This window comes from Heterocephalus glaber, unplaced genomic scaffold (genome assembly GCF_053883595.1).
Source record: "Heterocephalus glaber isolate CG9 unplaced genomic scaffold, H.glaber_assembly_v1.0 deba00001498, whole genome shotgun sequence".
In the NCBI taxonomy this organism is placed as follows: domain Eukaryota; kingdom Metazoa; phylum Chordata; class Mammalia; order Rodentia; family Bathyergidae; genus Heterocephalus; species Heterocephalus glaber.
The window spans coordinates 7,164,576-7,178,896 of NW_028258321.1; the positions used below are offsets into that span (position 1 = coordinate 7,164,576).

The window sequence follows — 14,321 nt, forward strand, 5'->3', positions numbered from 1 at the left end:
TTAAGAGGATGGGCTGTGTCAGCCAGGATGGAAGCCGAGGTTGCCAGTTTGCTCTGTAAGTTTTATGGAGGTCAGAGCCAACTTGATGCAGAAGTCTGCAGCACCGGCTCTGGTGATCAGGAGAGGCCACTTGGACCAAGCAGACTACACAGCTTTGGCTAAAGGGCATTTATTAACCAACATTGGGAGGAGCTGAGCCCAGGCTCCCCACTGTCACATGCCTGTTCCACCCACCTGGGGCCGAGTGAGGGCATTCCTCCAATACAGCCATTCTCACAATAAATACATTCATTGTGGGCTGGAGGTGGGAGAGGTTGGGTGAGGGACAGTAAAAACTCGTGGGATTCCATGTTCTCAGCTACAAAAATAACAGTCATCCTCACCCAAAGGGAATGGGCTCAATCTGGATTGATTGTACCATATGGGCCTGGAGACTTCAGAGGCCCCTGGACCTTAAAAGTGCCCCGGTGAGGTAGGACAGGAGTGGGAGCCAAGCATCCAAATTCCTAGCCTCTGCCCTTTGCATAGTTCCAAGAATGGGCTTTGTATGCCAGGTGAGACAGTTCTTTCCCCTGCTTTGGTCTAGGGGAAGCAAATGCTTGGTCCCCAGAAGGGAGGCTGGCTCAATGAGTGCAGTGTTGGTCACCCGTCCAGGGAAGGGTCTCCAAGGTCAGCTAAAGGAGGCGGAATCTCCCTTTGAAATGTCCATGGACCTAACCCAACAGACACAAGTCTGGCAGCAAGGGAGGCTCAGAAGGTGCACGTGGGTAGAAGTGTTAGCACGTGCAGCACAGGTGCCCAGGGAAGGGACATGCCCGGAGGTGCCTGTCACGCTTCTGTGTGACCGAGGGAATGGGTAAGAGGACTCGCAAGGGCTGCACGAGAAGGAGATTGATGCCACCTTACCTCCCAGGCTGGCCTGTGGCCAAGCCCTTGCCAATGGGGTCACCACCTGGGACTGGGAAAGGGATGTGACAACCAGGAGGGTACCCCAAATCCCGAAGGATGAAGCACAAGAATGCACAGGGAGAACATGGGAGTGGGGCCTGGCAGCCCAGCTGACACATTCTTCCATGTGCACGTGTGAATGTACGCAGGGCCGAGTGGCTGGCAGAGGTTTTGTGTGGCTTCAGGAGTATCCAGCACACAGGGACATGCAGAGGGTGGTAACACTGCGGCCATCTGGACCTGCAGAGCCCTACCTGGGAGGAAGAGGAAAGGTTGGGCAGACAACAGGACAGGAGGATGGAGGCCTGCAAAGCAGTAGGTTAAGGGAACAGGAACTGGGTCAGGGTCTGCAGGAGCTGGCCCCGGGAGCACCTACCTCTGAGGAGCACCGGTGGGCCTGGGCTGCTCACAGGTGGGTCTTGGAGACTGAGGAGGGGCTTTGGCTGGCCTAACTGGCTAGCCCTACTGAGAATCAAGGAGTCGGAAGAAGGGCATGGAGCGAGGGTGTGGAGGGCTGGGTGTGCCCGGGAGGCAGGGGCCCAGAGCATCTGCTGGGGAGGCCAGGCTCACACAGAGCTCTCGTCCAGCTGCTCTACCAGCTGTGCGTGCTTCCTCTTCTCCAGGATGCGGCTGAGCTCTTCGGCAAAGGAGCAAGGCCCTGCCGGCACCCCGTTGCTGCTCTGCCTCAGCAGCACATAGCTGCTGCCATTCACCCTTCGAAGCCGGCGGGGCAGGGCGGCCAGCCCATTGGTCAGTTCAGCCGGGGGCGGCGGCGGCGGCGGGGGCGGGGCTGGGGCCTCTCCAGGGATGGTCTGCAGGCAGCTGCCTCCCAGGCCTGCAGCCCCGTCCCCATCCTGGCCCTCGTCTTCCTCCTCGGGACACTGGCCTGAGACCGTCTGCAGCTGCACGGCAGAGCCCCCTGCCCGGCCAGCCCGCCCCAGCGAGTACTTCCGTCGGCGCCCTCCTGCCCCTCCGCGCAGACAAGCCACGTAGAGGAGGGAGAAGGCCAAGACAAGGCAGAGGCCCCCGAGGGCAGCAATGGCAAGCAGGTAGAGCAGCCTCGGGTCTGGGGCCGGGTGCGCCTCGTTCGCAGCGGGGGCTTGTGGGGCCGGGGCAGGAGTGGCTGGCCGCACCGTGAGGCGGTAGGCGGCCAGCAGGATTCGCAGGCCGTTCTCCTCAGCAAAGCAGCCATAGGTGCCGCTGTGCTTGGGCTGTGTGTCGGTCACCAGCAGCCCGTCGACGCCCACACGGTAGCCGTCCTGCCCATCGCTCAGGCTTTTGCTCCCATTGAGCAGCCACAAGGCCTGGGCCAGGTTGGACGGCCGATCACAGGGCAGGAGGACGTCGTCACCCCGGAGCACAGAGCGGGTCTTCAGTGGTGGCGGCGGCCCTGGGGAGAGGTTGGAGAGCTCAGCACCTGCCCGTCTCAGGGAGGGCACCAGAAACGCAGGCCATACCCTTCAACACTAAGTGCCAGCGCCAAGCACAAGGTCTGCTTCCAGGCAGTGGCTGAGTCTGGACTTGCACGCTCCCTCGTGAGTCAGTCACGCTGACTCCCGGGAAGCCCATTCGCCTTCTTCTCCTCACTCCCACCCCTTCCATGGACTCAGTCCTGCTATCCCCAGCACAGACCTCTCGGCTCAGGGCCTGTCTCTAACGTGCTGAGCTTCTCCCCGTGAGGTCTGGTGCCTCACTAAGGTTGAAGCCTTGCTCCCTGCTCCCAAACTACACCAGGTCCTTTGAACCACTGCACTGTGACGGCACCAGCAGCTACTCAGCCACCAACATCAGGATGGAGTCTCCCTCGCCTCTGTCTTCGTCATCTTTGCATCCGACCCTGCAGCTCCCTCCCTGTCATCCCCTATAGATGCCCTCTTCCTGCTTGGTTCACTAGTAACAGCACAGAGGAGTGATCGAAAGCACAGACGAGTCAGGCTACTTGGGGTCACATTTGAATCGTGACCCTGCTGCTTAGTAGCTGAGTAGCTTCGAGTTGTACGCTTGGGGATAACATAATAACAGCTCTCTCATGGGTGCTCTGAGGATAAATGCACCCGAACACATATGAGTGTTCAGCTCAGAGCCTGGCACATTAGAAATAGCACACGTTAGCTGTGATTATTAACTTTTATTCAAATATCAGTGCAGTTACTTGATCTTCCTCAGGAAAGTAACTGTTATCCCTCCGAACCTTGTCATGGCTGTAATTATTAGTCATTATAGTTAATTACTCGTGTGACTGTTTCACTGTGCACACGCTGAGCTGTAAGTTCTAGAAGAGACAAGACACTTCACAGCCCTTGCACCTGTGAGGTAAGGGTCTGCTGCTGAGCTACACCTACACCCTCAAAACAACACTTCCCGTCTCGAATCTGTTGTGCATTTACAATCTGTTTGGGAAGTAAATATCTGTTGAGCTCTTCCCGTGGTAGCCTCAGCCCTGGGTCGCCTCACTGAGACCACACAGGTGCAGCCGCTGACCCAGCAGCACCCCATGCAGGTGACAGTAAGTGGCCAGAGGCCAGGTCCACACACATCCGTGAGTCACTCACCTGCACCCGTGCTGCTCTCACAGCCTCGATTTCCTCGCTCTATGTCCTGTATCAGTGACATTCTGCGGACAGGAGGTTAGGACTCATGAATGAGGGAAATGGGCTGTTGCAGTAACCAGCCCCTCACTCCCACAGCAAGCCTCCCTCTGCCCAGGCCCTGGTAATCCTCCCTGCTCCTATGTGCCACCTCGGACCTGTCTGCTATGGTGGTGGCCGCCACGCAGGAATGGCTGCTGGGGTCCCAGCCACAGAAGGGATCGCGGGCCAGGATGCAGTCATAGCAGGAACGGTAGCGCCGGCAGGTGGACAGTGGTAGCTGGATGACGCCACTAGGGGCGCCCACGTACAGGCTGTGCTGGGAGCCAGAGAGGACAGCTGGTTGGCCACAGGCTGCCCTCCCAGGTGCAGATAAAGCCCCTGGCCGCCATCCCCACTCCCTCCCTGTTCCAGGAAAGGAGTACTGAGGGCCAGAAATCAGCCTACCTGCCTCAGAGAGATGACTAGATTCTCCACCAACTGGGGTTGCCTGAACACTTGTGTCTCTTCAATAATGTGCACTCCAGAGCCCAGGACTACGGCCTTATGGATCCAGCCATCAGCTGGCATGGAAAGGGCAGAGGGTCAGACCCCAACAACAGGATCGGGATCACTCTCCGCACCTCACAAGAGCCCCACTGGGAACAGCTCAGGACCCAGGAGGCCAGGGACAAGGATTCCACCAGTGGATGCAGGGGACTCCGGGCAGTCGTGCCAGGAGCTATAGGGCTCGGGAGCATCTGTGATCAGCCCAGTGGGAATGAGGGATCTGGGTCAGAAGCACCTGTGCCCAGAAAGAGCAGGTCATAGGTGGGTCCGGCAGGAGTGCTCACTGGAGTCCCCGTGAGGTGTGTGTAGTGGACGTTGCGCTTGAGCAGCAGGGGCCGTCCGCGGCTGGGCACCATGGGCCGAGCCATCAGTGGGTGCAACTTCACGAAGTCCAGGACTAGGGACGGCAAGTCTTGGGACGAGTTGTAGCCTCGACTGCGCAGCGAGTCTGTGATGCACTGGGGTGGGTGTGGGGTGACCTGCATCAGCCACCTCCCTGACCACACAGCCCACCCCTCTCACCAGCACTGGCCCCGGGCCAGGGTGCTCACCGAGCCAGGTCGGGGCTCAGGCACCCCACCCTCATAGCGGCCCCAGCGCCGGGCACCATCCTGGTACTCCATGTAGGGTCCTGAGAACACAGCCTGCACCTCAGCCAGGTCATAGCGGCAGATGGCTGAGGCCTCCAGGGTCTTCCTAGGAATGGGGCGTAGGGAAGGGGCTGAGCTGCACAGAGTGGAGCCTGCCCTGACCTGTGCTCAGCCTGGAGCCGCTGTCACTGGGGCCATCCCCATGGTCAGAGGCCTCCGGCCCTAGGCTACCTTGAGGAGGCTGACATTCTTACTTTGCACCCAGCATCCCCACAGAGGGACCTTTCGAATCTTCACTGGCCGTGGCTTGCGGCCCTGCTGCCCCCAGCTGCCGGCCTCCCCACTGTTCCTGTGCTTACCACTGTGTGGTCAGCGTGAAGGCTGCATAGAAGCGTGTGCGGGCCGAGTGGTCAGCATCCAGACTGCACACCCCGCGCAGCGTCTCATACTGGGGAATGTGGCAGATGAGCCGGGCCTTCAGGAAGGAGGTCCACTTCTTCTGCAGGATCTTCCTGCCTCCCAGATCTCCCTGGGGAGGCAAGGGCTTGGGTCAGGGCTCAGGAGCCAGGTCAGCAGTCCGGCCTCTATCCCGTGTCCCAAGCTCAGCCCCATCCACCTTGCACACACGGGCCACTCGGGCCACACGGTGGCTGCTGGAGCCATCCTCGGCGGTGGCACGCTCCGTGAAGAAGTAGTGGACCTTGTCGTCGTCACCCACTGCACTGGGCTCGCTCTCCCGCACCAGCACAGAGAACACAAACTCAGCATCTGTGGGCGTGAGGCATTCAGGTGGCTTCTCAGACACGGTGGGGACTGCTGCCAGCCCTTCCCTCGTGGCCAGGATCACCCGGGGACTCAACGCTGGGACGCCAAGCTGCCTACGGGAGTGAGACCAGAGCTGCCCTGTCCTCCCACCCCATCGTCCTAACCATTGAGCCAGTGCACAGGGGCCTCCTCTGTTCTCAGAGAGTGCGGGTGGCGGCTCCGGCGGATGTCAGGAACGCTCCGAAACTCGTACCGCGTGGCGGTGTAGAGACCTCCATCTAGGGCAGGGGCAGGCCACATGTGACAGACCTGCCACAGGTCTAACAGCACAGTGCTCCTTGAGTGACGGGTGGGGGAACACGTGCTCACCAATGACGAGGCCTGTGAAGCCCCGGGCGGGGTCGTAAGGGCACCTCTCCTTCCCCTCCTCGAAGCTGCTCGGCAAGGTGAAGGCCTCAGCATCCTGGAGAGACAGCAGCAGTCAGTAGCCCTGAGGACAGGTGGGGCCAGGGCTGCAGCCGACCCAAGGCGGGACCAGTCCCGCGCCAGAGATGAGGGCGGGCGGCACTCACGATGGCGGCACAGAGGGGCTGGAAGGCGTGAGTCCCACAGGCGTAGAGGTGGGTGGCATTGAGCCGCTGGAGGAACCGCACATGATTGAAGCACTCCGTCTACGGGGCAAGGTGCAGGAGAGGCCTGAACCCCTGCCTGGCTAGAGGCCTCCTTCGCTGCTGTACGTTTTTTTCTTTTTTTTTTTGTAGTACTAGGAACTGAACCCAGGGCCTTCACAGTGAGCTACATTCCCAGCCCTTTTTACCCTATGTTTAAAATTTGAGCTAGGGTCTCACTAAGTTACCCAGGCTAGGCTTGAACTTGGCATCCTCCCGCCGCAGCCTCCCAGAGTGTTAGGATCGCATTGCAGGAGGGAGCCAGCAAGACTGGCTGCGTCTAACTTGGTAGTCTGGCTCTCACCTCCACTTTCAGGACAGAGCAGATCTTTCCAAGGTGCTCGTGGGCTTCGCACTGCCTGAACACACACTATCCCCTGGAAGTCGGTTCTTGCCTTTCCAGCGGCACAGCCTTGACCCTCTGCCAGCTTCTCCTGTGGGCCCTTCTGCACCAGCTCAGGCCCGTCCAGGGCTCCCAGCATCCCGATGCCCCTCTCCTACTGAGCTCCTTCTCGGCCGAGCCCCCAGTTTGGAGCTCCCACGCCCTCCCTACACTGACAGCAGGAGGCCTGTCACCTGTGCACCTGCCACCCCCAGACGGGCAGATGACCATCCTCATCCTCATCCTCACCCCGGCCCCCCCCCAGCCTGTTCCTCCAGTCCTTCCCGCCCCACTCCCAGCATCCCTCCTCTTCTCAGTTCCAGAAGCCAGGGGTCACCTCCTTCCGGCTTCCCACCCCTCACCCCACACTCAGTCCCTCTGCCTGATTTGTTCTTTGTCCTAACTTGGTCTCTTCGCCTGCTGCACCCCCGGCCGAATCACCACATCTGTCTTCTTTGAACAAGTGCCGTGACCATCTGACCTCCCTCCCTCGCCAAACTGCTCAGCGAACGAGGCACTTTCCATTGTAAAACTCAGAGGCATAAAGGCCATGCTACAAACAGCCTCCCGTTAGCCCTGCCGCCCAGGGGCCCCAAAGGCCCTGCTGCCACTGTCCGCAGCTCCCTCCAGAGGCGCCCCCAACCAGCACACTCCGGGTGCCCTCAGACCACTTCCCAAAGCACAGCGCACGAAAGGGGACGAGGTCAGGGTACCGCTGCCCCACCCCGGTTCCGAGGACAGAGCCCACGCACTCTGGCCCGCTGTGGCCAGGCCTAGAGCCTTCTCTGCCTCACACTAGCCACATTAGCCTTCGCTGTCCCTGTCCCTCAAGCCCCTCCCCTCCTTGCTTCATTAGGGTTCACTCCTTCTGCCTGCTCCTCAAGTGTCTGAGCCCACGCAGACTTCTGGTCTCCTTCCACTACTCCCTCACTGCTTAGGCCGCTGGCATCTGTCCTTCCTCTCTATCAGCGGGCTCAGCCCTGGTGCCTGGAGCCAGATAAATATTCCTAGTGATCGTTCCCTAAGATGTTTCCATTTATTGATTTGTGTTTTTGAGACAGGGTCTCCTAGGTAGTCTGGGCTGGCCTTGAACTCAGTGATCCTGTACCTCAGCCTCCCAATTCCGGATCTCAGGCATGTACTACCACACCTGACTTAAAATGTTTACATTTAAAAAGAGGAGATGGAGCTGGGGATGTGGCGCACAGGCCTGTAATCCCAGCATGCCAGGGGGCTGAGGCAGAGTTCAAGGCCAGCCTGGACTACATAGCAAAACCCTGTCTCAAAACACAAAAACAAAACAAAGAAAGGGTGGTGGTTAGGAGGAATTCTGTGGCCCAATCAGTTTGGAAGCTGCAGATAAACTGTCTTTACTGGAGGTAGTAAGGGAGTTGCTGTGCTCCGGGGCCGAGCATGCAGTGCTTCCCAAATGAACTTGACCATGAAACTCCTCTTCTGAAAGTTACTGTTCCTTAGAACACGCTTTGGGAGGTGCCCTAAGAGCTGTTTGGAGGTCCTGGCAGGGGAGCGCAGCTACTCGGATTCCCCTGACCAAGGAAACGGGCCTCCCTTTCCCAGTGGTCGGTCCTCTTCCGGAGCACACACAGCAGTGAGGGAGGAAGGGAGCCCCGCCTGGCAGCCTGACCGGCCCTCAACCCTGCCCTCAGTGCAGTGACAGATGTCCAGCCACACTGCCCTCGCATCCTGAGAGGTGTTCTTTGAAGCTTGGCTAAGCAAAGCTTGTCCTGGGAGCCACAGCCCCGGCTTCAGCTGGGAGTTCACTAGAACTGTAGAACCTGTGTCCTTCCCAGACTGCTGGTTAGCCCTGACCTTGTAATGTGAGTCCTGGTGATGCCCCTGCCCACTACAGTTTGAGGACTCTCAGGTGCCAAACTGTCACAGAGTAAGATCCAAACCCCCGAGGTGCCCTGGCTCCCCTCCCTCACTGACTCGTGCGTGCACTCAGCAGCCTTTCACAGAATCTCCGGAGGGGCTCAGCAAGCGCCGTATCCCACCCCCATCGAGACCCACTGAGTCAGAACCTCTGGCTCGGGGCCTCTGCAGATCGATCTGCCCTGCAGGACTCCGGCAGACACCCTCTCCTTCAGCCAGAAAGAGCTGGCACTTCACTAATTCCCCTCCACAGAATCCTGGGTGCCTGGGCTCTTCCTGCACCAAAGCCTTGCTTTTCTCATCTGTGCAGTGGGAAGCACTACGACTTCATAAGTTACTTTAGAACCAGGTGAAGAGAACAGGAGAGTCAGCACTTAGTAGGTTACCGATTGTACTCCTGACGACAGTTTGGGAGCCCAGAGGGGATCAGGAGGCCATGACAGGCCGGGCTAAAAGGCCCCAGATGGTTGGCTAGCAGGCTGTGCCCAGGGCCTCCACTTTGGCAGCACTCAGTGTTTACCGTGGTTGTGCAATTGACTGGCAGGTCTGTACCTCCCCATCATGTCCCTTCCAACCCTGGCATCCCTGATGGAAAAGGAAAAGAAGGAGCCAGGGGAGGGCAGACCACATTACCTGGTTGTTCTTCCCTTTTTGATGGCATTTTCTTTGCATCTCTGAGGAGGCCTCCCACTGAATCTAGGGACAAAGGGAGCAGGCTGAGCCCAATACCTATTGCTCATAGTCCAGGCAGTAGGGCGCCAGGGAGCTGGGCCTGGGGTGAAGCTGAGTCCCAGAGGGAGCACTGGAGGCCGGCAGGGACAGTGCTGCCGGGAGGGCTGCGGACACAGCCTTGGTTTGTCTGGGAAGCTGGGCCCCAGGGCACTGGACGAGCCTGCAGCCGTTTTAGGTGCTGACCTCTTTGTGAGCCCCGTCTCCTATGTCTCGAGCGCTGAGAGAGAACAGGGCACCTCGAGCTCCCACCAGCAGTCTTGCTGAGGCCTCCTCCAGGAGCAGCGTTGAGTAGTTCTGGGCTTGGGCCCGAAAGTGCCGGATCCCAGAGAGCTCTGCGGAGAGAGGGGCAGTGAGCCCAGTCTGGGGACCACTTCCTGCCCTAGCCCTGGCTCCCACAGCGGTTCACGGTTGAGGGCTAACCTTCGTAGGGGATGGTCATCCGTGGGGTGGCGTCCAGCTCGCGGGACGGTCTCCGCAGGGAGGGCCCAGGGGCTGCTGCAGCGAAGAAGCCTAGGAGGAGGGGCCAGAGCCTCCCCCACATCTTCCTGGGGAGGTCCAGACCCGCAAGCCCCCCACCGGGAGCCAGGACCAGAGGCACAGGAGGGATGGGAAAAACAGTCCCTGGGGTCAGAGTCCAGCAAGGTGGCGAGGAAGGACAGGGGTCATGAGGCCACAGGGGTCAAGCAGTTCTGGGGCCAGGGAGGGTCCTGGAAGGGGGGGGACATGGAGCCACAGAGCCCTATGGCCATGGGGTCACAGCTCAGGGGTCAGAGAGGGTCCATCACACGCCTTTCCGCATCAAGTGCAAACTCCATGCTGATAGGGAGTTGAGGACTCCTAGAGGCCTGTAGGTTCCTGATGGGGTCACCCTGCTCCAGACTGCAGGGCTAGTCCTGGTTCTCTGACAGCTGTTTCTTGAAGGAGGGAAAAAAGAGAAAGTGCTTTGATCTAAGTGTGGGAGGAGGATGATGGGATTACCCAGACTTTCAGAGGCACCGAGGGTAGAGGCACAGAGATCCCATGCCAGGTCTGACTCAGTCTGTGCAGCTCCGCTGAGGGAGAGGCTGTGGTGGAACTTGGCAAGCCCAAGGTAACGGGCCTCTTCTGGTCGGTCGAGTTTGGGTTCTCAGAGCCAAGGCCTGCGCCTCCAGCACTAGCTGCCCTGCCGCCAGCCCGCTGCAGGAAGGCCTGGGCAGGGACCTTTAACGGGCCTTTGTTAATTCCGTCCTGTTTTCCCTTTGTTTTTCTTTTCCTTGGCCTGAGAGCTCCCTCTGGAATTTCTCTTTAATTAGACACTTCTCCACGGCATTCTTGGGGGGGGGGCACGTTTCTGTCCTGCCTGTGTGAGTCAGTACTGCAGCCTTCAGCTAAGAGTCCACGCGTGCTTCTTCCTACCTGACAGCAGGCACTCACGGGCCTGGGGTGGCAGCCTGGGCGGGTGGGCCTCTGGGTGCCCCTAGCTGCACGAGGAAGTCTGTGCGGGAGGTGCGATGCACTGTGTAAGGGCCAGGAGCAGCCCAAGACCTAAGCCGTGTGCCCCAAGTGGACGCTGGGCCCCGAGCTCTTGACCAGCGCCCCCAGTCCATCTTGAGACTGCTCCCCAACCCGGACCCTCTCTCAAGCCAACCACTGGGTATGAGGTGGGCGCAGGCGGCAGGGCCCTCACTCTGAGGGGCTTTCTGAGCTGGGCTGGGAGTGGAGGTGGCCTGAGCTGCCTCCTAAAGCTTCCAGGTCAAATATTAACTACCTGGCCTTGAAGGGAAGGGAGGAGTCAGGAGAGAGCCACAGGGAAAACAGGAATCTGGAGGGTTTACTCAAGAGGCAAAGGTCAGCACTGTCATCGGGCAGAGTGGAACAGAGGAGGGGCAGAGGAGGGCCGCCGGGTGCGGCAGAAGGGTACCTGTTCCTGGTTTGGGGGCCGGGGCAGCGGGAGGCTCCAGGCAGGCTGCCCCTGTCCACCCTCACTGTGGGGCACACCTGTTTACCTCTGGGGCCTCCTGTTTGCTCAGCAAGAAGAGGGGGGCCTTATGGCTAGAAGGGACCAGTCCCTACGACTGGGCAGGAGGAACACACCCCAGATAAGAGGGACCAGTGTGTAGGGCACACTACACAGGGCTGTTCTCAGTCTCCTGAGCCCAGAGGGAGGGAGGTACACACACACAGCTATGAACTTGCATGGCTGCAGGAGTCACTCAGTCACAGGAGGTTCACAGCAGGCGGGTCCACAGAGGACATGGCAACATGCAGTCACGCACACTCACAGGTGTCCACATGCCCTTCCATTCAGCGGAGAGGCGACAAGCAGGATTATACTGCACATGTGTAGGTTTATATTAACGACTGCACACCCATGCAATAGGAGGGCCTGTATGTGCAGGGACATGCGCACAAACCACTGACAGTGGGTCAGGCGCAGCAGTGTTCACAGGATCAGGAACATGTTACGTTCCGAGCTCTCAAACATACAATTACATCCATGCACAAACAAGCACACATGCACACAGGGACTTGCTCCTTGCTCTGTACAGTCTCGGTGGCTGTGGGTGTCCACTGGGGTGAGACGCAGAGCAGAACTCTGCCTCCCATTTCTGCCTCCCTGTGTGTGCAGGCACCCGCGTGTGCTGATGGGCAGGCTTCTGACCTGGGGTGAGCGCGGGTGAAGGCCACTCTGCAGGGTGTGGGTGCCATGACCGAGCGGGGAATGGACTGCAACTTCGCAGTCCTCTACCTCTCCCCGCCGCGGTAGACAGGGGAGCTGGGCCTGAGCTCTCCGAGCCCACTGAACCCGTTGGGACGGAGGGTGGGCCGGAGCTCGCCACCCCTCCTGCTAAGCGCGTCCAAGGTCTGCGGTCCACACCCCACACCGCCCGAGCTTTTCTGCTTCCTCCAGAGCCTGCCCCTGAACTGTGACCGCTTGCTCTACGAGATCGTGGGGTGGAGAAAGCCAGATCTGTTAGACCCCCTCCCTAGGGCAGGGAGATCCCAGGATCAGGGAGGGTCACCGGCGCCCACCCGCCCGGCCCGGGGCGCCCCTCCCTCCGAGCCCTTCCTGCGGCCGCCGCGTGGATCCAACCTGTCTCCGGCTGCAGCCCGAGGGCAGGCTCTCCTCCGGTGCCGCCGGACCTGACCCAGATCCGGGGCTGCTTCGCCACGCGGCTCCCCGCCCCGCTCGGTCCCGTCCGCAGTGGCCACTCCGCGCCCCTCGCGAGCCTTCGTGCGGGGCCGCGGTCTTGGCGGTGAGAAAGGCCCGCTTAGCGCGCAGGAGCCGAGCGGGAAGCCGCCCGCCCCACCGCCGCCCGGCCGGCCGGCCGCTCACCTTCGCGTCGGGATCCGGGCCGCAGGGACCGCGCTGCGCCGCTCGGCCGCACACGCCCGCTGCGGGAGGCGGGGCGGGGCGGGGTCTCGGCCGAGGCAACGCTCGCAGCCCCCGCCCCGCGAGCCCATCGCCCGCGCGCCCTCCGAGGCCGCCCGGGGCCTCCCGCTGGCGTCGCCGCTTCCCTGGGGAGGGAGCCCTCGCCGGTCTCTGCCCGGGACTGCACCCCGCGGGCAGCGCTGAACACAAGGCTCTCGATTCCCGCTCAGGGCTCTTGCCGCGGTGACTTCAGCCTGGGTCAGGCCTGGAAGGGATGAAGTAACAGCTTGGCCCGAAGCGCCAGCCATTTGCACCAGTTTAGCCCTAACCCAGGTTCACCTCCCAGGCTGGGTCATTCAGACTCCTGGTTTCTTCTCAAGCTCCTCTTGAACATCATTTTTTTTTTTTTAAATTTTATTTTGTACCGGGGATCGAACTCGGGACCTTGCGCTTGCGAGGCAGGTGGCAGAACCACTGGGCTAAATCCCCATCTTGAACATCATTTTTAATCCGAAACCTCCAGTGCACGTCTCAGGCACATAATCCTCCCTCTCGCCTCCAGTCAGCTTCCCCAGCAGCAAGCTGGGAACTCTCAGGATCAGTTCGGCGGCTCCTTTCACCAGGACGGCCCTGGTGCAGACTTGAGCCCTGCCTCCCTGCCAGCCCAGGGGAGAACGCCGCAGTAGGGTCTGGCCCTGTCCCACCTCACTTCCCCTCCCTGCCTAGCCAAAATCCGACTGTATCAGTCTGGGCCCAAAAGGACCAAAATAAGAGCCACAGCAACTGATTCCTACGTGTGCCTGGGAAGCTTTACGGGGCTCCCGAGGCATATCATACCTAACTCAAGGGACCGTTCCTGGTTCCGGATTCTTCAAAGCCCCCTCTGGCACTTAAACCTGTATACGACCTTGCAGTGAGGACTGTTTCCTGTGACTCAGCTAGACAGCAGGACCCGCCTCAGACCTCCCAGCACTATGCAAACAGGATGGGGGTGGGCCGGGAGAAACATGAGGAAGTGCACACAAATGTTACAGGGTGCTGGGTGTGGTGGCACACGCATGTAATCCCAGCACTCAGGAGGCTGAGGGAGGACTGGGCTACACAGTTCAAGGCCAGCCTGAGCTACATAGCGAGACCCAGTCTCAAAACGACGACAGCAATAAAAAACGCTCGAGTAGGGCCAGGAGTTTAGCTCAGTAGTTCTGCTGCCTTCCTCGCAAGCGCAAGGATCTGAGTTCGATCCCCGGTACCAAAAAAAAAAAAAAAAGATTCTAGCTATATATTCTAGTTAAATAATCCTTGTTGCTATTCTAGTTAAGACTCTAGTAAATTTAGGGCCGGGGATTTAGCTCAGTGGTTCTGCCGCCTGCCTCGCAAGCGCAAGGACCCGAGTTCAATCCCCGGTACCAAAAAAAAACCGCTCGAGTGCCCAGCTTCATTGCTTTTATTGTTCCCTTAGCCAGTCCTGAGGAATTTACAGCCCCATTTTATAGACGGGAAATTGGTCTTAACAGGTTAAGTAACAAGCCTTAAAATTCATTCTTCTATTTACAGAGGACAATCAAGTCTGCAAAAGTCAGAAGGGGCAAGCAGGGTAAACCTGTAAACCTGAGGGGGTATACCACTAGCAAATGCAGAAATGCACAAATTTGTGTTAAACGTGTTTGAGGAGAGTAGGAAGAAGCCAGTGAGCTTGATTCAATGAGACAGGAAGTTGCCTCATGGCAAACCCAAGGGAAAAGCCAGGTAGCAGCCTGGATGGTTTGGGTGAGGGAGTCAGGAAAGACTTGGCCGAGACGATTCTACAGTCCACGTGAGAAAGTGGGTGGGAAGTATCAGCAGGTCGGGGCAACA

General features: G+C 59.4%; 1 protein-coding gene across 6 annotated transcripts; it reads right to left on the reverse strand.

Annotated features, from left to right (window-relative positions):
• Nucleotides 1–153: 153 nt before the first annotated feature.
• Sema4g (semaphorin 4G) lies at nucleotides 154–13,420 on the reverse strand. 6 transcript variants are annotated; one of them, XR_015440674.1, is made up of 18 exons: nucleotides 13,305–13,420; nucleotides 12,432–12,732; nucleotides 12,189–12,344; nucleotides 9,536–10,029; nucleotides 9,299–9,447; nucleotides 9,017–9,079; nucleotides 6,013–6,111; nucleotides 5,810–5,903; nucleotides 5,605–5,718; nucleotides 5,292–5,443; nucleotides 5,035–5,204; nucleotides 4,637–4,781; nucleotides 4,321–4,543; nucleotides 3,984–4,099; nucleotides 3,695–3,855; nucleotides 3,501–3,562; nucleotides 1,321–2,338; nucleotides 154–1,198 (listed from the first exon to the last, which is right to left on the reverse strand). XR_015440674.1 is itself a non-coding variant. In XM_013066118.3 (17 exons), the coding sequence occupies exons 4-17, from the start codon at nucleotides 9,654–9,656 to the stop codon at nucleotides 1,515–1,517; spliced, it is 2,493 nt and encodes an 830-aa protein (XP_012921572.2). In that variant the 5' UTR covers nucleotides 9,657–10,029; nucleotides 12,189–12,344; nucleotides 12,432–12,732; nucleotides 13,305–13,420; the 3' UTR covers nucleotides 154–1,514. The 6 variants fall into 6 exon arrangements, 2 of the variants coding, with proteins under 2 accessions (XP_012921572.2, XP_012921573.2); XM_013066118.3 differs by having other exon boundaries at nucleotides 154–2,338; XR_015440678.1 differs by lacking the exons at nucleotides 12,189–12,344; nucleotides 13,305–13,420 and having other exon boundaries at nucleotides 12,432–12,524.
• Nucleotides 13,421–14,321: the final 901 nt, after the last annotated feature.